Source organism: Falco rusticolus, chromosome 12 (assembly GCF_015220075.1).
Source record: "Falco rusticolus isolate bFalRus1 chromosome 12, bFalRus1.pri, whole genome shotgun sequence".
NCBI classification, from domain to species: Eukaryota; Metazoa; Chordata; class Aves; order Falconiformes; family Falconidae; genus Falco; species Falco rusticolus.
The window spans coordinates 26,848,286-26,873,064 of record NC_051198.1 but is presented as its reverse complement, the minus strand read 5'-3'; the positions used below and the strand labels follow the sequence as shown (position 1 = coordinate 26,873,064).

General features: G+C 48.0%; 1 protein-coding gene across 1 annotated transcript in view; it reads right to left on the bottom strand.

Moving 5' to 3' along the window:
- LOC119155993 (calpain-2 catalytic subunit) overlaps positions 1 to 24,396 on the bottom strand; it is a 28,036-nt gene extending 3,640 nt beyond the window's left edge. The window contains exons 1-17 of the mRNA XM_037405200.1: positions 24,126 to 24,396; positions 23,200 to 23,269; positions 15,061 to 15,179; positions 14,550 to 14,683; positions 13,546 to 13,714; positions 11,448 to 11,531; positions 9,867 to 9,952; positions 9,096 to 9,170; positions 8,716 to 8,876; positions 8,221 to 8,390; positions 7,075 to 7,086; positions 5,462 to 5,673; positions 4,116 to 4,152; positions 3,198 to 3,263; positions 2,589 to 2,646; positions 1,522 to 1,586; positions 338 to 406 (exon numbers count right to left, since the gene is read on the bottom strand). Coding sequence (XP_037261097.1) covers positions 338 to 406; positions 1,522 to 1,586; positions 2,589 to 2,646; positions 3,198 to 3,263; positions 4,116 to 4,152; positions 5,462 to 5,673; positions 7,075 to 7,086; positions 8,221 to 8,390; positions 8,716 to 8,876; positions 9,096 to 9,170; positions 9,867 to 9,952; positions 11,448 to 11,531; positions 13,546 to 13,714; positions 14,550 to 14,683; positions 15,061 to 15,179; positions 23,200 to 23,269; positions 24,126 to 24,362 — 1,824 coding nt within the window. The 5' untranslated portion in view covers positions 24,363 to 24,396. The remainder of the gene's footprint in view (positions 1 to 337; positions 407 to 1,521; positions 1,587 to 2,588; positions 2,647 to 3,197; positions 3,264 to 4,115; positions 4,153 to 5,461; positions 5,674 to 7,074; positions 7,087 to 8,220; positions 8,391 to 8,715; positions 8,877 to 9,095; positions 9,171 to 9,866; positions 9,953 to 11,447; positions 11,532 to 13,545; positions 13,715 to 14,549; positions 14,684 to 15,060; positions 15,180 to 23,199; positions 23,270 to 24,125) is intronic.
- Between the last annotated feature and the right edge of the window lie 383 nt (positions 24,397 to 24,779).

The following is a 24,779-nucleotide window of genomic DNA, read 5'->3' as shown; positions in this document are numbered from 1 at the left end:
GTCACTACCAGAGCGGCAAGACTGACACCAGACCCATGCTGTTAAGTGGAATGGCTAAACATATTTGGACACGAGTTAAAACAGCACAGAAACCCCTCCGGGAGTAAGGCAGGAGGAGAGGCAGCCCCTCCTTCAGCCCTTCGCCCCAGCACCTGAAGGACCAGCAGTCACACCCCCGGCCTCCAAGGGACAAATCCTGGGGGACTGAGGACACAAATGCACTTTGAGCTGCAGTCTCTGCTTTGGGAAGTGTGACTGTACACACTGCACAAGGCAAATCAGCCTGCAGCCACCTCTACCTTTAATTGCATATTCTCCCAGAAGGGTCGTGTCTTACCTGGTATTTCTGAATCTTTGTCCACAGGGTGTGGAACTCCTTCAGCCCCAGTTTACCGCTCCCATCATTCTTCTTTGAGTTAAGGGAATCTCTTTGAAGGGAAGGAAAAGGCATTTGCCCTCCCTGTGCTGGGTTTACTTACATGGGCAGTTGTGACTTAATACTTAAAAAAAATAGTGCAATTATGAAAAGGATGCAAGTCCTCTCTGAAGGACTTATCCTGTTGTCCAAGACGCCTTTCTAAATAGGTAAGAGGATTGTTTCATTTAAACTGTGATCAGTTCACAAGCTCTTTCTGCTCCTCCTTTGGTAGCTCTGTATTTTCAATGCATGCTTAAAACAGCTGAGATGATGCCATTTTGTTCTGCATAGTTGGTTCAACACCTGCAGCTGCAGAAGCATGAGTCCTAAGTCTGGATTATAAACAGGAAAAGCTGCAGCCAAGCCTGTTATTTGGAGAAATTAAGTTCTTGCACAAACAGCTAACAAAAGAACCTGGTCATGGCATCACTCCCAAAAACTGCTAAGGAGTCCCTACGGACTGCCATATTTTACATCAAATTATAGCAGAACATCATTTTGTTTTGGTTAATTTTCCCTTATAACTATGCAATTCAACTCCCGCTGCACGGAGAAGCTGAACTATTCTTAGACCTGATCCTTCATCCTGTACTTTTGCCCTTATTCTTAAAAGTAAAAGCTCCTAAAATTCAGTGTAGCCTCTGCTTCTTGTGTTTGTTTCCCTCATTTTCTGTTTGCTAAGTCCTCAAGGCTTACAAGGCCCTTTCCAACTCCAGCCAGGTAACAGAGCAGTGAGGTGCACCCAGATGTGCCCGTTCAGACTCTGCAGCCAAGCCATTCACACCGTGCTGAGAGCCCCGTGCCTTCCCCAGCACAAACACCACTTTGTCCCCAGCTAAACCGGGACACGCAACAGCTGGGAAGACTTCAAAGCAGATCGTCCTGTCTCATAATGGATTTTCCCCACTGCCTGGGAGAATGCATGTGCCACAGTGAGCAGTGAGAGCAAGGGCTACCACTTTTAGTCAGGAGAACCAGGGTAAAACCAGCTTTTCCACCTCAGGAACCATTAGCACATCAGTATGGACCCACCACTGCAGAAGCAGCTCACCTACTTCAGCACAGGCAGAAGAATAACGTCTAGGAACAGCCTTAAAGGATACATCTAACAGGTCAACCATTACTTTGCATGTCTCAATACTAAAGCCATCAGATTTAATATCTTGGCCTGTAAAGAAAGAGCAAAAGACAGGTTTATCATTGCCTGCCGTACCACAGCACCTTCCTAAATATGGCTCCTGAGCTCCACAAGCAGCGCGCACACATCAGCCCTACGTGGGTCCGTGTCGCCGGTGGCTTCCTGTGCAACCGGTGAAAAGGCTTAGGGTGAAAGCTGGCTGTGATGCTTCCCCCAGCAAACAGCCCTGTTACTGGTTTGTGAGTGTGCTGCAGAAGCAAGGGGCAGAGAGAAGGCTTTCCTGCCCCTACTGTCCGCCTGCAAAGACAAGGGTGGACTTTTGTGGATGATGAGGACTCCTGACCTACAGAGATCAGCGGTAGGCAGCTTCATGCAAGGGAAGATCAAATCCAGCTTGGTAACCAGCAATACATCATTGCTAACTGGCTGGTGCGCACAGGCATACGACACAACCCTGGCTACCTGGTTAAGATTTCAGTTTGGAAATCAGACACTTCTTTCTCCAAGCACTTATTTCTCCAGGACTGTTTAATGGAAGGGAAAATAACGCAGAGCCAAGCTCTGAATCACTTCACAGAAAAGAAGCCCAGAGCTTCAAAGTTTCTCCTCCTCCTCAGGGACACCCCAGACCATTGGCTGGGCTACTGTTTGAATCCTGAGTGGTTCAATACTAAAGCAGTAACAACAACTCCTCTTGATTATTATCAAGCATTAATCAAATCCATCCATCCTTCCTGGCAGCCAATTCCCAGTAGTTGATGCTGGGATAAAAGCCACGCATATGCACTCTGCCAAAGCACATGTCCCGTGAAGCACACACCTTCAGCGTGGGTGCAGCCCCAGTGTTTCTGCAGCCCCCTGAAGAAGCAGGAATAGCACCTGGCTGCGGCCATATGGAGAGCCAAGCTGCAGGTCTGGGCAGAGCCCTGGGCTTTGACTCTGCCCTGGTCAGTGGTGCGCTCTGTGGTCTCACAGCCACACTGGAAACCTGCTGGTGGCCAGCTGAAGCCCCAGTTGGAGGAAGGTACTTACGTTTAGCCATGATTTTGTTCAGGATGTTGCGCAGTTCGAAGGCGGAGATCTCTGCATCCTGCGGAAAAGATGACAACAAGTTTTTCACTGTCAGCTGCAGACACCGTCTCATAAGCAGCCTCTGACTCCTTTGGACGAGTTGGCCAAGTTCAAACATCCCTTGGAATTCCTTTTGCTTGGATGGAAATGCAAGTGGTAAACTCTCTCCTCCTCCCATTCCCAGGAGCACCACCAATTCCCAGGCACTGGCACACCAGGGTCTGCTCGAGCCCTTGGGCAGGTGAGAGCAGCCTGGGGAGAAGGCCCAGCCCAGCCCTCATTGCCTCCCAGAGGGACCCATGCATCTGCACCAGATGCTTTGCCCAACACACAGAATTACACACAGAGATAAAAGCCATGCCTGCAGTTCAAAGACAGTGAAGACTGTTAGCCAGAAGCGCTCACAAATCCGTTCTGGAAGCAGATGGTTACACAGATTTCTGCACGCACAATTATGCACATGCTTGAGATCTGACTCACAGCACAAGAATTAACCTCCATCCTGGGGGAGGTGTCTCTCTTACCTACTTACCCATGTTACCAGCAAGATGCTAACAGAAAAATACTCACACTTCCTGCTAGCTGTCCAAAAAGCTTTTTAAAGTTGGGTTCGATGTCATCTTCACTGATCTCGGTCTAGAAGAGAGAAACAAAGAATATGGAAAGGAGGAAATTTTCCGCCCGAGAAGGACATAATGCATTTCCTTGCCCCTAGTAAAACACAATTTAAATGGCAAAGTTGAAGGTTTTACTTTTGCTTTGATATGAATCAATTTTATTTTCAGGGGTGCCTCAAAATGCTGGTGTTGCAAACACTAAAGAATTAAAAACTTTTGCAATGGCTTTCACTAAAAAAAAAAATAAAAATTAAAAAATCTTTATTTTATTGAAGAAATTACTATCAAATTCAGAACTTCACTGTTGCTGCTACTACTACTGTTGGACAAGCTGTCTTCATTTAAAGAAAAGAAAGCAAACTGTAAGTTCTTATCTTGAAAAAAAAAAAAAAAAAGAAAAGAAAGAAAGAAAGAAAAAAGTCACACAGAGGGGTAGATGCATTAGTAGGCAAAACATCCCCAGCTCCAGCAAGACTAAACATATGGTGAGCCACTACTTATAGAAACAACATCACATCCAAAAACACCCCATGGCCAAAAGCTAAAGGCTAGAATCTCCTGGATTCCTGGAGAGTGAAGGGAATTTCCCACGGCTCCAGTTACCTCTGCAGAGACCACCTGATCTCTCTAGACGGGAAGCCCAAGCTCACCACCGCTTGGGATGAAGGACAACAGGTTTCCGTTATTGCTTTATGATGTTTCCATTTGCTGGACATTCAACTATGGATATTGAAAAATCTGTTTCCAAAGTGGGGCAACAGTTCTTGACAATGCCTATGGACACACACCGCCTGCACAGGGAACTGGCACCCCAACCCCACTGATTTACAGCAAAATGATCTCCATTTAAAACATTCAAGTTAAGATATACCTCTTCAAAATTGGCCTCGATTTCATCATCTATAACCCTAGAAAGAGAAAGAAATCAATATTAAAACCAAAACAAGTCACTTATCTGGTGCTCTTCTTTCAAGTTTCAGTTAAAGAGGGATTTTTTTAGATTGCGAGAATAACAATGGGTGTTCAAAAGTCACCAGATTCACCAGCCACAGACACTTGCATACCACCAGTGAAGGCAGTATTTTGCTAGTGATGACAACGAGGGTTTTAAAACACGTTACAAACCATGCAATGTCCTGCAGAGCCACAGACAGGATTTTGGATCAGACATAACCCTTTGGGTCACTTAGTGCCACTGGCCTACAGACTTTACCCCAGGACCAGGCTCTTGGGTGCACGTCAAACTTTATCTAGTCACTTTTTTCTTTTGTGTCTTTTTTTTCCTTTAAAACAGTAAAAAAGGAGAGCCTTGAAGTCATTCAGACATGCCAGAGTGGGAGAAGTGTTTCACGCTGTCCCCCCAGCTGCTCTGGGAGCATCACACCTACAGATTGTGTAAGCACTGCTAAGGGCCCATCAAAAGCTGGATGTGCCTTCACACAACTGACATCCCAGTTTTCTCACCACTACAGAAACACACAACAAAAGATTAGAGGATAGTAGAAAGGTTTTTGCTTGCTCTGAATTAGGGAACTCAATAGGAAAGATCCCACACCCCTTCTCAAGGCTTTAGCCCAGCTGCTCTTTAAGATGCGACATGTCTAAATTTTTTCATGGCTTCACAGCTAATGGTGTGGTTTCAGCCACTTCCAATAAAACTCACTTTAATTTTATCAAAGGTATCATTTGGTTGAGCAAATATCTTGAATTTTTTTCCAGCCTGATCTCAAAGGTGTGAGATCAATTGCTGCGATCAGTGTGTTTCCAGACAACCACAAGCACACACGTGTTTGTCTCCCAAGCGGAGAGAGAGCCCAGCCTGCTGCCCTCTGGGGCTTTCCTCTTTCCACAGACCAACCTGTGCTGGGGCACCCCGCTGTCCACCACCCAGTAACTACAAACATCTGCCCAGGTAGGGCTGGTGATAATAATCATCATCATCAGTATCAATATTTTGTTGTATTCTATGAATTCTTATTATTATTCCACTATTCCTTCCTGCTAAGTTTATTCAAACTTTCCTCAGTTGCACATGGAGCAACTAGGGACAAACAAGAACTGCTGCCACCGCATCCATGCAGGACAACCGTGCACCCCCCTCCCTGTGGGGAGCTGATGTACCCCAGGCCTGGGCTGCTCCATCCTTCCGCGCCCAAGAGAGGGATCAGAGCCCATGTGCCCGTACCGCTCTTACATGGTTACAAAACAGCTACATACGTGGAGTTTGCATTTTTTTCCGAGAAGACTCTCAGACAGAAATCCCCATTCTTGTTGGGTTCAAAGGTGGAGGGCACGATGATATATTCTCCTGCAGGGAGCTTGAACCGGTTCAGCACTTCTCGGAGGTTGATAAAGGTGTTTGATTTTTCTCTTGCTTTGTTGGTCAGGAAAAAGTTTTTGCTGAGATGAATATTTGTCTGTCCAGAAAACTTAAGAAAAGCAAAAGGGAAAAAAAAGCCACCAGTTTGCATACATTTTTCCCTTAGAAATTAAAAATATAATAAATATGATAATTAGTTATGTACGGGGGGGGGGGGGGGGGGGTGGGCAGGGGCAAAGATGTCCTTTCAACAGAAGTGAAAGGGAGGAGAGAGAAGGGTGGGTGCATCCCACGACAGTACTCCTGAGCTGCAGCTGCAAATGTGTTTTGCAGATCACCTCAATAAATCACTTGGGTCATGCTTATGTTTTGCAGATGATGATAGGCGTGTGCAGACATTTGGCAAATTCTTCCACCAACTATTTTTCTTTAAAGCAAGATGATCCATGTCCCTCTGGTCCCCAGAGCTGTTGCCACCAGGAGAATGCAGCTCAGCTCTGCCTCCAAGGTCAGGCTGCCTTAAAGCAGAGAGCCCGCTTATGGAGGGCTCCAAGAATAAAATAAACATTATGCATTATAAAAGCATATTTGGAGTGCAACATCTTCCAAAACAAACTCCTCTGCGCAGGGTCTTATAGGTAGGCTATCTCAGCTCTAGAAGCAACCATCAGGAATTTACATGGTTCAGAAACCTCCCCTTTCCTGTCCTCCCAGATTTTTTAAGAATGCAAAACCTGTCAGACCCGCTGCCATGGTGGAAGATAAAATTGCACCTTTTGGGGAAATCAGGTTTTTGGACCACTAAGGTGAGAGCTGAGTGGCTGCCAGAGTACTACTACAGCATTCAAAAGGTACATTTAAAAATTTAATTTACCAGTAGCACCATTTCTTTTCCTGATAAAACCACATTTTACATAAGAGCAGCTGGTTTGAGCATAGCCTCGGGAGCTGTGAGGTGCCCCGGCTGCTTTGCATGCACCCTCACAGGTACAGCAACCTCAACCTCACTGTTCCTCTGAGGAGCAACAGCTGGCAGGTGCCTGCAGCCCTGCCTCTCGCTGCACAGGCATCACTGCTCGGCACCCCCCCTCTGCTCCCCAGGGTGTGCATTACCTACACCTGCAGGTAGAGACAGAGAAACCAGTAAAGACAGAGCTTAGGGAAATGAAAAGAAACACCTCCTTGGACTATTAGTTGTGTGTTGAACAGGAACTCTGCACAATCCTGAGAAAAGCAGCTGTGCTCCGGGTCGGGGAGCAGGTGTGGGTCTGGGCTGGGAGAAGACCCGTGGAAGAGCAGCTTTGGTGGGTTTGTGCAGCACAGAGAGCTCTTATCCCAACCCAAGATGCTCTGAAAATGCCACGTGGGCTCAAGGCCCCTTCCAGAATAACTGGCCTCTAACTTTAGACTCAATATTGTCCTGCAGTGAAGGAGGATCCTCTGAACCATTTCTTCCCACAAGCCATTCAGCCCCAGCTCTGCACCTTGACCACCCACGTATGGCACGTACCTCTGGGGGCACCTGCAAAGAGAAAAGGAGAGTTAGATGTTTGTTGAATGGCAGCTCCAGGGCTACTTCTTTTCACTGTTGATTAGCGGGTATATCCACACTTTTGAAAAAAGGCGGCTCCACTGGAGGGGGACTGGCTCAGCACTCAGCTCCATCCTGGAGCTGGCGAGGCTCAGCCAGGGCACAGCCCGGCTGGTCGTGGTTTCCCCTCCACCCTGCAGCCCAGTTTACATTTGTGAAGACTCTTTTCCTTTGCTATTTCTTCCCACCTTCTCTTTCCCCCTCCCACCCTTCTGACCTCTCCGCCATCAGGAGAGGAGGCAGGGGCCGAGCAAGACAGCAATGCAGTTTTCCATTTCCTTAGGGGTTCAGGGGACCTAGCTTTGCTTTAAACCTCACCTGCCTACAGAGACCAGATTCTTTGTCAGGCTTTTCCAAAGCTGGGATATTGGGAAAGCACATCTTGCATATATTGCCTACAGTTACAGAGCAACCCACAGGCAAGACGGTTTCTGCTATTTTCACTGGCAGTTGAGCACTGCTGCTTTGCAGCTCTGTATAGAATATCCTGCTTCAGGAGTTACCACAGACACATCTCTGACCCTTCAGTTCAACAGAAAGAGTTTTACAGGTGTTTTGGCTGGTTCTGCTGCTGGTTTCACACTTCCCAAGCTAGCTCAGGTGTCCCAGCGAGGGTCACGTCCCTACCACACTGCTCTCATTCTGCTGCTTTTCACCACAGCCTGGCAAGTGAAGGGGAGACTGGATTTCTGCACTTGTAATGTTTATTTTTTAAATAGTTTTTCTGCTCCTCCATTTAGAAGCACAGAATATTATAGATGTGGAAGGGGCCTCTGTAGGTCATCTGGTCCAACCCCTTATTCAAAGCAAGGCCATTATCCAAGTTAATGACATTGCTCAGGACCTTGTCCAGCCTAGGTCTGAATATCTGCAGGAATGCAGATTCCATCACCTGTCTGGGTACCTGCCCCTACGCTTGACTGCTGTTTTTATGGAGGATAATTTTCTAAACATCTAAATTTCCTTGCTGCAGCTGGTGTCCAACTCAAACCCACTGAGTTTTGATAGAAATCCCTTTGACAGAAAGTCTGAGAACTGCCCTACCCCATTTACAGGGGTACTTGCCTCATAAATCGCAAAGCCGATGGTGTGCATGTCCTCTCCCATCTTCCTCTGCCTCCGCCGGTGCTTCTGAATCAGGCCAACGAGGAAAGTGCAGCCCCCCTCAGGATCATCAGGATCCTCATCTTCTTCCTCCAGCTTGATTAAATATTGTGGATTTGTCCAGAAAGTGTCTGGGAAGTGGATTTATGCAAACTGCTCAAAAGTTTCTTTGAAAGCAATTGTGCAGATATATACTTGTCAGCTAGGGCAGGGGTGGCTCTGACTTCCAAAATCAGCTGTGAGAAGGAATAACACTCCCTCACCCCAGCCCTTACAACCACAACCAGACCCCAACCAGGGAGCCACACTTCCCAAACGCTTGCACTTTTTGGATATCAGTCCTGGATATCCCAGGTACACACTCCTCCTCCATAGGCCACCCCAAACCAGCTCCCAGAAGAAGCTCCTGGAGAAAGTACAAGTGAACTCGTAAAGGGTTTCTCAAGTTTCTCTTACTTGGGTAATTCCTGCAGCCCCCTGCAGTGGCTCCTCGCCTCCAGTTCCCATCCAGCTTCAGCAGCCTCCACTTCTTATACCTGTCGCTTGCCAGGGTGTCTGGAGTCAGATTGCAGATCTCCAGACGGGAGTAATGCCTCAAGAAGTCGTTGAAGGCCATCCTGTGGGAGACAATGCCACTGACAAGGTCTCTTTAGGATGGACAGGTTTCCTACACAACCGCCTTGTCTACCCTCCCTCTCTCCAGCTGCAATTTAGCACTGGGATTTAGGGTGAGTTTGCCCACTCATCATGGAGAGTGTACTGGGAGAGGTTACTCTGTGTGAAAAAAGCAGAGAAGACATTCCCTTCTGCCTGAATGGAAACCCAGCGATACCTACCAAAATTCCCCATCTTCATGCCTCCTGGTCAGCTGCTCCCGCACCTCAGGGTCAACACCACTCCAGTTTGGGCAGCTGAAAGACAACCCCACATGAACTACAGGGTACGGTAAAAGTCAAACCCCAATGTAGCTGTTCCAGCACAAGATTTCACTTTCTTACAGCTCCATGCAATTGCAGTACTCCACAACATCTAGCTTATAGCAGCTCCAGAGCTCTCAAACCACAGCAAAATCAAAATAGAGAGACCTGGGATATTAGACACCTTACTTCTTAGATATTCCAGGTAAGGATGAGAAGCAGAGTTTTATTTTCAGAAAGTGCTAATGCCTTGACTGAGAGTTTTATTTTAGAAAAAGCAAGACTTGGAATAAATACTGCCCAGCCACAGAGTGAGTAAACTCCAACTTTCACTGCTAACAACAGAAATGGATTTTTAAAGCCCTTTTAGAAAGTATGTTTTCAGAAGCTCACCACTGAATCCAGGCTGTTAAATAAGCAGAAACTACAGAGAGCTTTCTAGGAATCACCAGCCAAATCACTGCATCTCACATGAAGGCAGGTGCTTGCACGAAGGGCGCCACATACTGCGACATCCATGTGGGAGATGACAGTGATGGGATGGCTTCTTTGAAACAGCTGAGAGCAAACATCACATCCAGATGTGACTTACAGAGGAATTTGGGGTAGGGAGAAGATGGATGGCAGCAGAAACATGACCGAAGCCCTGCAGTAAAAGCCTACGGGCAATGCACAAAACCATTGACTCACTTGTCATTCCATTTCCCAGTCCACTCCACTTCCCCCCAGGGATTTCGGATTCTGATCAGCTTTTGCACTGTTCCTCGGAAGTTGACCTGATGGGATCAGAAGTGTATGGAGAATTACCCAGGGACTCAGCACTGCGCTCTGCTCCCCTCCACCTTTTCTATAGGAATTAATGAACACGACAGAGCAACTGTCTCAGTGCTGTGTGTGACAACATAAATACACAAACATGCACTCACCTGGTCCAAAATACACGAAGTCAAACTGATTTTAAATTAGCTTCACGCACCCAAGCTTGGCCAGTGATTTACGGCACGCACAAATCAAAGCTTACGATAACAAAAATGTCTGGTTTGCACCCCTAGGAAAAAAAACCTACCTCTGACAGGATTTTAGGCAAAGGGAATGTAAAGCTGCTACAGGACTGCCAAAGAGCGGGTACAAGGGGATGTTTCTCTCAAGTCATCATCTCTGTATAAACTGCCTTTTCACATTCAAACAACTTCCCCCCCCCCCCCCCCCTTATATCCGTCACAGGAGATGGGATACTCTGGCCACAATCCTTTTGATCACACGAAGGCTCTGCAGCGCAGCAGTGCCAGCCTCTCCTCCTGGCCTGTTATCTGCTGATCTCTGCCCACACTGAGGCCAGGCCAGGCAAAGCTGTATGAGTTTCAGCAGGAACACCCAGTGTTCATGGGGAACACACAGCACTAATTTGAGGAAGGTGCTGGCACACCCTCCAGAGCCTGAAGCAAAGAAAACTGCACAGAGCAGCAGCAGCAGAGTCCAGAGATGATACCCCGGTGCCCAAGATGAACTCTCCTTACAAAGCCTGCGCAGATCTCCAAAGGAAAATCCTGGCTAAGTCATGCCTGTCTGTGAATTAAGGTCAACAAACTCCCTCTTTGCTGCTTTTGCTGTGAGAGGAGGACCAAATGCACACACGTAAACCTGCCTGTTAGTAGCGTCCGCCTCAGTGCAGCACGTCAGTGAACACAATTATTGGTGAAGTAACCAAAAGTCCATTACAGACGTGGAAGGATGCCACAATCTGCTTCCTTCATTTTCACTTGTCTTACCTTTGCCAGTCACCTACTCTTGGAGAGGCACTTTGCATCTGAACAAGCTGAAAAGCACGGCTCAGCAGGCATTTAAGGGACAATAATATTTTTGTTTTTGCTTGGCACACGTCTTACTATGTGTTTAAAGTATAGTGGTGCCTGCTACGCAGAAACGTGTTGAAGGGCCCGCTCACCAGCAGAGGGTAGTGTGCCCTCTGCACAGACCTTCCCACAACCCACTTGCTGGGAAATAGCAATGATTTAAAAAAAAAAAAAAAAAAAAAAAAAAAAAAAAAAGTGCTTTTGTTTTTTGTCAGCCCCCCAGGAAGTCAAGTTTGTGTTTATCAAAAACACACTAAGTCAGTATTCCTTCAGAAAGGAGAGACTCAAAACCTGATTCAGGAAGATGGGTGATACTCAAGAATTTGCAACACTGAAGATGAATTTGTGGCTGCTGCAGCCCGGGAAGGACGACGCACAAAGCTTGCTGCATTTCATCCCTTTGGGGTGGCACACCTACCTCCTCTGCCCCGGTGACTGAGTATGCGTGTCCCTTCACCAGCTTCTGGGAAGTGACTGCTTCCGTCTCCGCCGCACTGGTGATCTGGAGGAGCAAAGAAAGCAGGTGAGCATGGCTTTCCACGTGCAGGGGATTCAACAGGGCAAAGCTTCTCCTTCCAAAGGAGCTTTAATCTCACTGGGAGGCTGCAGTGGGGCTTTAGCTGTTGCACAGAGGCAAAAAGAGGGATCTGTGTGACAGAGCAAGGGGAGGGGCAGGCAGCATGCACAGTGGTGCTGGAGCCCCAGGGCCCACATTTGTGGCATGGGGTACACACCAGAATCCCTGCACCAGAGCAAAGCTCCCTCCTGGCTCCAAAACACTTGGCGTGGGGCATCCCCTCTTGTGCATCTCCAAACGCTGCACAAAGGGGATACACACAATGAACTCCATGCTCTCAAGGGACCAGGAAGGAACACAGAGGGCGATCAGCCTGAGGCTGCTCAGGTGTCACCAGGGATCACACCCAGGTCCAGCAAGCCCCGGTGCTTTGCTTTGAGGTCAAAACACCCCCTTGAGTTCCACGGTGGGGTGGGAGTTTCCTTTCCTTTCCCCAGCACCTCCACCCCACGATCTGCCATGCAGGGGAGCAAGGGAAAAGGCTGCGCTTTGGATGCCATTTGTACCCGAACGCATATCACCCTCTCACTTTTTCACTGCCATTACAATACTCTGGCAGTGTGGCCCATAAACACTGCAGAGAAAAGTCACTTCTTGCTAGGAAGCGACTGCTTGACATCTTGCTGTAATAATGCTTAACTCTCCATGAAATATATGGTTGTCATTGCCTTCCCACCTTTTCAGAAAGCATGTAATCTTTAAACAAGCCTATTTGAAGCTTAAAAAAAAAAAAAAAAAAAAAAAAAAAAAAGAGGGTGGGATCAAGCAGGCTGGATTCCTGCCCTATTACTGTCCCACAGCGCACTGTCCATGAAACAAACTCTGTGTCCCCATTTCTCTCATAGAAGAGAAGGAAAGATTTTTACAGGATTTTTTCAAAGGCTAAACTCACTGATGATTTCTTTACAATACAGAAAGTATCAGTGCTTACCAACAAGGGACTATATTTACTTCTCCCCACCCCTGACAAGAGATTTGTATCACTCTGGGGCAAAAATCCAGATGTCAGATCCTTATCTAAATGCAAACGAGTAAAACAGGCCTCAAAAAAGTGCTGCGAAGTCGAACACTGACATTAACCAAGTACTTTTCCTGCTGTGAAGCTTCCCTCTCCTGTGACTGATTTAACTCGAAAAATGGGAGGAAACATTTAAATTTATACTATGAATGGAGTTCCTGTAAACAGCTTACCTTCCCTTTAGACATAACTAAGATGTAATCTCATTTGGGAGTAGGGTGATTACCACAATAACGATACTTAGACTCCTATCAGTAAAGCTACAAGCGATGCTGAATCCTTGCAGGCAGGGCCAAAGATCCTATTTTCCTTCTTATGCAGGTTCAGCTTTTGACGACGTGGTTTCTCATAAAGCCTTTTAAAGGCCTGGCAACAGTCTGAGCCTCCCTGCTTCAAGAACAGAGCCCAGATATTTTGGGAACGTTTTGGTACAATTTGTGCGACAAACAGGCTCCAGCAAGGACGGCGGTTGCCACCTCCGAGCACCTGACTGCAGGAGCCACCAGCAGCAGCTTTCTGTCCAAACCCACTCAGCCCGTACCAACCTGTGGCCAAGCTACAGGCTTTCTTGAGAACAAAGAAGTACATCAGGACCCATACTGAGTTCCCTGTACGATTCATTACCATGAACCTATGAAACAGTACGAGCTTGAGGTCTCAAGGAAGAAACACAAGTGGGGCAACAAGCTTTTACACACAAACTGAGGAAGTCTACATTTCAACCTAACCCCTCAGAAGAGCACGTGCCTGGGCCACACTCTTGGGTCACATTCTCCAGACACAAGGTAGAGCAGAGAACCATAGGCAGAGGGGATCAGCACCCTTTGCGTGCACGTCCTGAGGATGGAGCAGGGGTCCACCCCGCAACTGCCCACGTGCACAGCAAGAGCCAAGAGTCCAGCAATAAGCCCGCTAACTCACGTCAATGGAGCAGCCAAGGAGAGAGCCCTTCTGAAGTGCCTTCTGAATGATTCTGAAGAGGTTGGGTGGTGCCTTCTGCAGCTCATACCATTCTGCAATTCCACCGGTGAAGTCCTCAAAGCCTTCAGTGGTGGTGCCACCAGAAAGAGACTCGTATGATCCATTCAGCCTGCATGAAAAGGGATACACGCATACACAATCATCAGGCTCCCTATTCTCCTCTTGGAGAAAGGCACTCAGTTGTGCCAGCTATCACAGCACTTCTGCTTTCAACAGCACCACAGCAGCTACAAACATGCCTTCCATTCAGTTCTGCTTCTTAGACCTCTGTATTTGGAAAGCCCAGCATAAAATCTTATATGATCACGCATACAGGTTGCAGGTCCAGTCTTATCAACGACAAAAATCATGAAGACTATCTGAAGAAAAATTAGTATTAAAAATATCAAGACCGAGCAATTTGCCTCTCTAGTTCCACAGTCTTTTAATTCCTTTAACAATTATGGGTCCTATTTTCAGTTGATCCAAATTAGCTCAATTTCTTAAGTCAATCGAAAATAGTAATGTTAGGCAGAATTTCTCCATGGCCATCCCAAAACTGGAAATTCAGATCTGAGCATCTTCACTTTAAACAGAGACATGTGGACTAGCATGCTTTGTACACTGAAGCACTGCAGTTGCAAGCCCTCACAGGTGCACAGAGCACATGAAATGGAGCTTCCCAGGCCCCAGTGACAGGTGACAGCACTCTAGGAACAGCCTTGCCATGAGACTCAAGACCTATTTTTCTTGGCTAGCAACAAAGCCAATGTGTTTGGCTACTTGTCTTAAGCACCTGTCAGCAAAGCTTTACTAAAGCAGCCGTTGTGGGATACCCCAGAATTTGTAAAGGCTAATAATTAGGCTGACATTTGAAACACATGGTATCCATGCAGCTGAGGATTCTATGGGGATGCAGAAGCATTGGGAGATTCGAGTGGTGTGAAAGCCCAGCCTGGACTCACTTGGCGTAGGCCTTCTCCAGCAGCGCGCTCCAGAACTCGCTGCCCTCCGCCGAGTGCACGAAGAGCAGCTCCCCGTTCTTGGTGGGCAGCCTGTCGTCCACTACAACATCCACCCACTCCCCGTACTGCCAGAACTGGAAAGAGCACAAACATCTCATCACCGCCCTGTGCTGTGCACTCAGGTCACCAGGACTTTCATCTGCTAACACCGATTTCCTAGAACAAAACCAATGCCCCTCAACAGTAAGCTTCGCCCACCCTGTTCAGGGATGCAGGTCCTCAGTGGGATCTGCTGATGGAGGAAGGACCACAAAGACAGCCTCTGCTCCCAGCTCTTTGGTTAGCGCTCCTCTTTCTTCTACCACCACTACCCTTCTTGGGTGTCTGTTTTTCTGCCTGGCTCTTTGAGGTCCCTCAAAGCGTTCCAGGAAACATCACATATGAAGACATAGCCAGCCACACCAGTCCCTGGTCAAGCACTGGGGCGGGGGGAAGGCTGTTTTCCACCTACCTGGAAGTGGAAAATTCCTGCATATTTATTCTGGAAGCTCTGGTCTTTAGGAACAACACGGGCCAGAATTTCTTCATTCAGGGTAAGAGAGGCAATAGCAGCCAAGAGCCAACAGTCTCCTATAAAAAAAAAGAAAGAAACAAGGAGACACCATTCATTATTCAAACTTTATTCCTTAGATTTTGTACGGCATAGAGATTGTGCATTATGACCACCAACCCCTTCAGCTGTGATGGGATGATCCCTCCCATCACTTTACCTCTAATGCAGATCAAATGTGTGTACACAAAAGCCCACCATCTCCGGGGAAGTGTTTTCTCAAGACCAAAGCGATAAAAAAAAAAGCAAAAGCAGGCTTTTTTATGACAGTTATTACCCATGCTGGGACTATTTGGAAAAAAAACCTCAATTCAATTGAGTGTCTACAGGTTAGGAAGCAGCAAGGGGAAAAGGCAAAGAGCAGGGCCGGTGGGCACATGCAGGTACTCGGTGCAGTTACTCCTCAAAAGGCCAGTGTTTTCTGAAGCATAGGTGGTTTTCCTTTCCCCCCTCCATGTTTAATAAATGCCTGTTGACTTGCCATCCAGAGACCTATCCTATGGACAAGCTCCCTTTAAGGTCCCTAGCCAGCCTCCTACCAAACAGGAGCTCCTTTCACCTTGTGCATCTCTGGAGACTCTTACCAGAGGCCTCTGTTTAGTCCCACATCTCCTCTCTGGTGCTAGCTGCCGGAGAGTCAGGCAAGCTCTGAAGGCAGGCACTGTTCCCCAGTCCCAAACACCTCTTTCCCCTTGCTGGGATGGAGCCAACATACACCAAGCTTGCACGCCGCAGCCTCGGGGCCCACGCAGTCTGGATAGTATTTTTCCACACCATCTCCTACCAAGCAGGGGGAGGAGGAGACCACAACTGCATAAACATTACCTCTATTTTTGTAATTATTTTCAGCAACCAGTGTTACTTTAACAGAGTGGTTACCTTTCTGCTTAGCCACGGGCCTCCTGCAGCCCATTAGCAAGGTGGTTAGAGATTTAAAGAGCCAGCCAGATCTGACTCCCACAGCCCAACACAAAACTCCTCATTACCACAACCAGATCTGCTGTTGCCTGGCTTTGTGATCACAGAGAAGTTGGGATTACACAGCAGATCCCCAAAATGGTTCTGCAGTACCTGTAGGATTGCAGGTTCAAGAAACATAAACCAGCTGCAGCTGCTAGCAAGTCAGAGGCCAGCAAAGCAGCCATCTCCATACATCCAGCTCTGTCCTACAGGAAAAGGGTCAAAAGCTCACAGGTGAGAAGCTGGGATCCAAATGGGAGAGTCTCAGGGAAGGTTAACTCTAAAGCAGCAGCTCTTGAGGGCCACTCTCTGGCACCAACCCATCCTGCTCAGTGCCAGGATGCACAGTGCACAGGCAACCTGCAGGCTGCCCCACTCTTCTCTTTGCAGCTGGTCCCCAGCAGCAGCTCTGTGAATGACATTTATCCTATGGCCCTTTTCACGTTTCATGAAAGGTGGAAGATGTGAAAGCACAGGATAATTTCAAAACTTGAGATGCTTTTACTATTTTGGAACCTGGAGGGGAAGAACTGAATGTAGAACTTTCCCTTCAGCTCTGCCTCTGGCTGCTTGTACTGCAATGGAGAAATTATCGTGTCAGAGAAGATTTTCAGACAGGAAAGTCATCCTGCCATTCTCTGTGACAGATTATGAAATAACGAGGATGTTCCCCTCCCTCCTCTGCGATAGCACATCCATCTCACCCTGCAAAACACCAACTCTTCTTACAGCCCCCTTCATCTCGTTGGGAGCCTCTTCCCCAGGAGCCACGTACCCTCTGGTGCCTTCCAAGGCACCACCAAGCCCAAAAAACGTGCTTGCTGGGAAAGAGACTGGGGTCAGGGAATACTAAGAGACATTTTTAGATGGGCCACTCTACAATTAACAGTATGATCCCCTGCCCTTCAGCCACGTGAGGGCTTTAGCAGTTACCCTTCACAGCAATTCTCCTTACAGAGGAGGACGCTGAAGGGCTCTGCAAACAAACCCTTTGGTCAAAAGGCAACAACAGGACTTCAGCTTCAGATCAGCTTAGATCTGTGCTCTCCCACACACAGCCTGACCATGCAAAGTTATTTTTGTGGGTGGTTCTTTGGTGGGTTTTTTTTTTTTTTTGGTTTTTTTTTTTTTTTTTTTTTACTTCAGGCAAACCTGACATCAGATAATCACTTGGGAGTGACTGCCCAGAGATTCCTTCTGTGCTGAGGATCCTTGTTTTTATTAAGTCTCCAAAACAGGTAGCTTCTGAACAAGAGTTGGGGTTCTTGAAGTCCAAGGCAAAACTCCGTGCTAGAGAACAGCCCTGGCACTTTGACTGGGGCTTTTGTGGGGTCAGGCTGAATTAATATCATACTACGTCTGAATTAGTATCATATTGGCTCCACTCCTTCCCTGTTTTTCTCCCACTGGCAGTCATCACACTGCAAGTCAACTAATTAACCCAGCCAAAAAAAAAAAAAAAAAAAGTCCTTCTGCTGCCTTACTGAGTTAAAGGAGGTCACAGCTTGTGACAGCACTCTTCTGGGTCAAGAGACCGGTGGGTTATTATTTGGCAGCAGAAATATCCTGTGTCAGAGACATTGCGGGAAAAGGGGATGGATGTAAACATACATGTGCACTGGACCAGCACACACCACAGGGGAGCTGAGCACTCTCCACCAATGCCCCAGCACTGCACATACGCAGATAACCCTTGCCAACCCCGCAAACGTTTGTCTTCTAGCACCCAGGAGCCACTGGGTGTTTAAGACCAACAAAATCCTAAAAGAAAAAGGAAAAGAGCAGGGATCTTCATTCTCCTTGCTGCACCACTGTGTTCCTGTTCCGGTAGGAACAATAATTCCCACCTGGGAAAAGTTACCAAGCCTTACTGAGACTCTTAACTTCTAACAAACAGCAATCTCAAAGCACCCTGCACACTAGGAAGAGGCATGAGACACCACAAATATACAAACTGATAGGCTAACCGGTCTCATGTCAGCACAAAGGCCAAATAACTGATAACCCACAGCGGAACAGCCCCAGCACACACCCCATGCTCTGTAAGGCTTCTACAGACAGACAGGTGCCGATCAGAGGCGAAGTGAGTCTCTGGCATCCCAGATCTACCCTAGCTAGACTAAAGCCAGTACATGCATGCTTGCCTAGATGTCCTGGTTTCAGTTGGGATAGAGTTAACTTTCCTCTCAGTAACTGGTGCAGTGCTGTGGTTTGGATTTGGTGTCAGAACAACCAGTGCTGGCTGGCTCAGATGGCAGCTGTCCCACCATTCTTCCAAACAAATATTAGCATTTCTATTTCAGAAACAAGGCAGGGGCTGGGTGGGCAGGCAGACAGCAGCACAGAAACAATAAATGAACAACTCAATGTGACCACAGTAGCTCAGGAAGCTTTGGTCAAAAGGCTGCTTAGGCATCTAGATTAAGAGCACACCCCTTTCGATGCTATAATACACCTTTGAATCAGATTTCCTCTGTAGATAAGAAGCACTGAAGTTCAACGAGGAGAAACTCCTCCCAGAGGACCTCTAAGGCCATAAGCAGAATATAAAGAATTTCCTTTACTATCTAGCTGTTCCATCAAGGCAGACATAAAGAGAAAGAAACGGCAAACTTTGTTGCAAAATCTCTCTGCTGAACTTTATACTGGTTTCTAAGGAGAATTTGGTGTCAGACAAACATAGATGTTAACTTGGACAACTCTGGGCAGGGTCTTCTTGAGGTTAAAAGGCAGGTGCAGCATATACAGGAGACACATCACCCTTTGGTTTCCACATTTAAAAGTGCTCAGCAGTCAGGATATCATCTCTCCCTTTCTGAACAGCCATTACTAAAAGCAGACCTGATAATTCAAAGTCTGGATGAGAACAGATCTTGTGACAATACCTGGAGTTTTAGGCTGCACTAAATAAGCCTGAGCAGGGTCTTTACCAAATAGACTTAACTATAAGAACTGGTATTTTTGTATGGCTCTTGTCAGCGACTTTCCTTTGATAGTGAAGTCCAAGGGGAAGGTAACAGACAGGTTACTTCTATGAAGAATTTGAAAGAAGTGTTAGCAGGGCTAGGTTAATCATGGAGAATTTTTGTAAATGCACAAAAAAATAGGCAGAACAACATTACCAGAAAAGAGGATATAGCAGGTTGTGAGCTCATTTATATTAACAAGTACTATTTTTCCTGCCATACTTCCTTTTTGCTACTATCAGTGTTTTACTTCTTTCTATATATCCATCTCTGCGTTTACCCAATCTCAATCTACAAACAAGAACGTTATAAAAAAATGTAATTGCAAATCAAGCATAAATAGCCAGAAGGGCTTAAAGTTGGCCATTCACAGAATCCCAGAATGATCAGGGTTGGAAGGTACCTCTGGAGATCATCTAGTCCAACCCCTGCTGAAGCAGGTTCTCCTAGAGCAAGTTGCACAGTCGCATCCAGGCAGGTTTGAATGTCTCCAGAGCAGGAGACCCCACAGCCTCTCTGGGCAGCCTGTCCCAGGGCTCTGCCACCCTCAAGGTAAAGACGTTCTTCCTAATATTCAGAAGGAACCTCCTGTGCTGCAGTCTGTGCCCGTTACCCCTTGTCCTGTCGCTGGGCACCACTGAACAGAGCCTGGCCCCGTCCCCTTGACACTCGCCCTGAAGACATTTGTATGCAGTGATAAGATCCCCCTCGGCCTTCTCCAGGCTGAACAGCCCCAGCGCTCTCAGCCTTTCCTCAGCAGGGAGATGCTCCAGCCCCCTCATCATCTTCACAGCCCCCCGCTGGACCCTCTCCAGTAGCTCCCCGTCTCCCTTGACCTGGGGAGCCCAGCACTGGGCACAGCACTCCAGATGCAGCCTCAGTAGAGGGGGAGGATCACCTCCCTTAACCTGGAGAGCAAAGACAAGCAAAGCATCCCCGTGAAGTGCCTGGAGGGCTGTGAGCGAGCTCCTCTGATCACTGCACAGCCTATAAGAGTATGGGGTCAAAACAAAAATGTACATTCAGCCAATTGCAGACACATTATTTTAAAACACCCATAGCTATAAATTAACAGCTACTGAATGTATTTATATTAATACTGTGGGACTTCAGGAAGTTTTCTGGTTAGAAACATGAGGCTGTGGCAACCCACTTACAGTAGAGTGGTTTCCAGGGTAAGCCAGCCATGCACCTCATTTTCTAAATTCATCCTATTCAATTCATTATTTTTCCACACATTTTTGTGCAAGGAGGAGACCCCTGCACCTAACAGCAGATGACAGATACTGCGCTGTGTACACCCCAGTGTTGTGATACCATGGTGATATCCCCTCCAAAGAAGGTGGTTAAGGGTGAATATGCTTCCTCTCAGCAGCAGCTTTGGTTCCTCCCCTCAGCTGTAATGAGTCACCACATCCCATGTGTTACCCTTCTGAGCCAAATACCATCGCTGACTTCAGATCTGATACTGCAAAACGAAGTTCAAATATTTGCCTTTAAAAGTTTCTCCTAAAAAGCCACAAAACCAGAATAAAGGATAATCCAAAGCCCAAAGGGCAGAATTTTCATGTCTGGAGAACCTAATGAACTGCCACCTTGGTGAGGGGACAATATTTTCTGCACTAATGATCAGCTATGCCTCTTATTCATGGCAGTATCTTATAACCCAGGTCAAAACCAATGAAAAAAATTTACAGGCTGCACCTGGCCTACAGACCAAAGGCTCTTGGGCTGAAAGGCACATCTGTACGACTGCTCATGAGCCGAGCTGTTCGATTACACATCACCTGCCAAGAAGCCTGTTGCAGCAGTGATGGGTGCGCGTGCTTTGGGTGCCTCATCTGTTCCTGCAGTACTCCAAGATGTTCTGAATAGCTTACCAACAGCCATGAAACTCCACTTGGATACAGGTCTGTTGTTTTGTGATCAAGCCTTTTCGGGGATAAATAAGACTACAAAAGCTTCCTGTGAGAAAAAGCAACATGATAAAAAGTACAGGGTTTTGAAAGCAGCTGACATCTTCCAGTGCAATCTTCTCTGTAACATCTTAAAATGTGATGGGACATCAGTGTTGGCACACAAAGTTCAAATAAATGAAAGCCTAAGCTAATGTATTGATACAAATGCTGGTGTCAGATGAGGCAGTGGCAAAAAAAAAAAAAAAGGTGCATTTGTATAGCACATCTGCTAGCCTCATTGTGTGAAAAAGCAGAGATTCAGTACAGGCTCTTAATAACTCAACAGCTATACAGACCAAAGATCAATAGCATCTAATTTTTAATCAACCACTGAACTATCACACAATACCAAAAGCCTGCCCAGATTCACAAGAAGATAGTGAGGCAAGTTATCACAGTACTCAGTCATGGCAAAAACAGTAATACAACCAAGAACACTAACAACCTCCTATTCAAATAATTGTTTCAGGAGGTAAAATACCACCAGCTGTGAATCAGTTCATATCCTTTGGTGATATCATTCAACCTCATGAGAACATCAGACTGCTGCAGACTATTAAGGCAACAAATGCTTTCAACAATTTAAAACAAGGTTTGGCATTAGGAACAGCAAATCCACAACTTGAAAATGAAATTAAAAATTTTTCATTCCAGTGGTCTTGCTGCCACAAGGTCTTGATAGAAAAGCTGGAAGCCTGCAGAAGGCAGAAAGCAATGAAGTGCCTTTAGAAGCCAGCATCTCTACAAAATGCCTCTAATTTCAAGTTGAACAACTTCTTAGCTGTAAAGCTTCACAATAAATAAAAAGGAAAAATGTCTGTCATGCGTGTTAAACACCATGACATGCTTTATGCCAAAATAGTCATCGTGGGAGACATGATATCGGGCAGAGAGAACACACAATGGAAGCTGGTGACATGCCGAGAACTCCACCCATGACACAACCGAGCCTAATCCATGCCACAAATAATACTGGGGCACAAGGAGAACTAAACTGACAATCTAAGTATTTTTTATTGTCAGGACTTTTTATACAAATTGTATCTAGTTGTTAAAGCACTAAATAACTTCAGAAAGAAAACATGAGCACAAAATACATGAAATAAGCTTCCCTATCCACCGTATTTTTAGATATGAAAACACAAATGAAAGCAGCAGGACTAGAAGCCAAGAAGCCCCAACAAGACTAATATTATGCTGATACAAAGCAAACAGAACCTCATTCCTTTGCCAACCCTGCTGCAAAAGCACAACACACGGCACATATTAGTCACGTTTCCCTACACTGAGAGCTTTCCCTCAACCCTGCTGTCAGTCTAGCCTAAATCCCTCTTCCCACAGTCATGGAATAAATAGGAAACTCGCTGCTTCCACTTCAGCTTATTTCCTCTCACATCCCCGCAGCTGTCCTCCTCACCAGCCTCCATGCTGCCTTCTGGGAGGACAGGCACAGAGGCACTCACCTAAAACCCCTTCTGGCAGGCAAGGCAGGAGAGAGCCTGCGAGAGCGGGATGCACAGCCAAGTTAAGCCACTTGCTTCCCGCTGGCCCCTGGGGGCTTCCTCGGAGCTCCCAAGGCTCCTCTGGAGCGGCTGACCAAGGGGCTGTCATTGCACAAAGCGAGTGGCAGCCATGGCAAAAGCAGAGGGCTCACAGACCGGCCCATCCCTCCTGCCATACCCCAGTTTTGTTTTCCTCGAGAGTTGGTGAGCAGCAGAGAATCCCCCCATGTAATTTGTTTTCTCTGCACTGCATCTTTCCAGGTTTCAGGGGTTCCCTCCCGCTTGGCAGCACACTCTCCCACTGGGGAAAGGAATGCCCTGCCTCACATGTAACTGCTCTTCTAAGCAGACTGTTAAAGGCAGAAATTAGTCAGACTGCTCTCAGGCACAAGGATGTGAACATGAAAGGAAGTGGCAGTGATCAGAAAAGCCATCAGGAAACCAGCCTGTGTCATGCCTGCTTGGTGTACACAGCCAGGCCGCGCTCAGTGGCCAAACGCACAGGGTCCCAAACTGCAAACACCAAGGAAAGGCAAGAAATGTCCGATTCCATATGAAGAGAGGTAGTAGGATGCAAAAAGATGTATTTACTGAGTGAGTTACAGCCTGGTACAAACTGTGGTGGGAAAACCCAGCTTTCTGCTTCCACCTTACCTAATGCCCCTTGGCAGATGTCCGTGCGAGTGGCTCCACCAGCTATGAACTGGGGGCTGGAACACAGCTCCTGGGAACAAAACAAGCCTCATATTACATATATCCACAGGTAAGAGAGGGGACAGGGCCCCACCGGCAGCAAATTTAAACAAGCGACTGAGCACGGTGATGAACACCACAGAGATGGAGCAGGTCAGGAACGAGTGTGGGCACCAGGCACACCAGGAGCGGTGAGAACGTGAGCTAGTGACCAAAGCTTGTGGGCAGCCACCTCACTTCACAGTACGTGCCAGGAGGACCACTGTGTTTTCACACACGTGCACACACCACGCTGCTATTACCTCCCTGCCACTGACTACGTCTTTCGGAAGCGCCTAGGTACCGCAGAGTCCACCTGAACCCCAGAGCTGCTTTGGCCAGACAGGGCTGCTTCGGTAGCCAGGGGCTGAGCCAGGGCTCGGAAAGGAAACCTCCACATGGCAGCCAGCTCATCTCTGCTGAGGCAAAGAGTTATCCCAAGTGACAGCCCCGAGTGCTACCCAAAGCAAGTGCTTTGTCTGTATGGAGAGTTCAGGATGGAAAGACAAATGGGTTTTTTGCAGATTGTCTTCCAGATGGAGCATGTCACCCCACCAGCCCAAGGGACAGCCCCAGCCCCACAGCGCGGGTGCACCGGGGACTCGCAGCCACCGGGGGGGCTCCGACGGCGGGTCCCAGCCCGAGGCCGCCCGCACTCAGCAGCCGCGCCCCGACCCGCCGCCGGTACCCGTGTCGGCCGGAGGAACGCGGCTCCGGGCGAGCCAGGAGGGAGCAGGGGGAGCGCAATCGGCACACGCACAGCCCCCGGCAGAACGACATCAAACCCCATTTAAGTGGGGAGAAAAGCCGGGTGAAAAGGCGGAAGGATGCGGCCGCCGCCGCCCTACCGTGGGTCTGCGCCAGACGACACCCTGCGTCTTGTAGGAGCTGGGCCCCAGCTCCCGGTAGCCGAGGGCGGTGGGGCCGGCGGGGAAGGAGGGGTCCTGGAAGAGCCGCCCCGCCCGCAGGCACTCCTGCCGCAGCGCCCCGAAGTCCTGGCCCAGGTAGGGCACGGCCTGGCCGTGCCGCCCCGCACCCGCCGCCGCCGCCCGCTCCTTCGCCAGCGCCGCCGCCATCCCCGCCATGGCCGCGCCCCGCCCGCGGCCCGCTCTGCTCGGGTCCCCCGCGCCGGGAGCCACCCGCCCCCGCCGAGCCGCGGAGGGCGCGTCCCCGCCCGGTGCCCGCCCCCGCTCCCCGCGGACCCGGGGGGAAGCGCGGTTCCCCCACGGCCAGGCACCGCCCCGGCCCCCGGGCTGTTCGGCGATCACAAAAAGGGTGTCTCCTGCATCAAACCCAGACCTATCCACGTCCAAATCTGTAGGCTTAGAAAAAAGTCAAAGGGAGGGAAAAAAAACCTAATACAGTTCCAACCCTAATCCAGAACCATAGCATCACTTCGGTTGGAAAAGACCCGTAAAATCATCAAATCCAACCGTTAATCCAGGACTGCCAAGCCCACCGCTAAACCACCTACGGTACATCCGTCACCCCCCGTGTTGTCA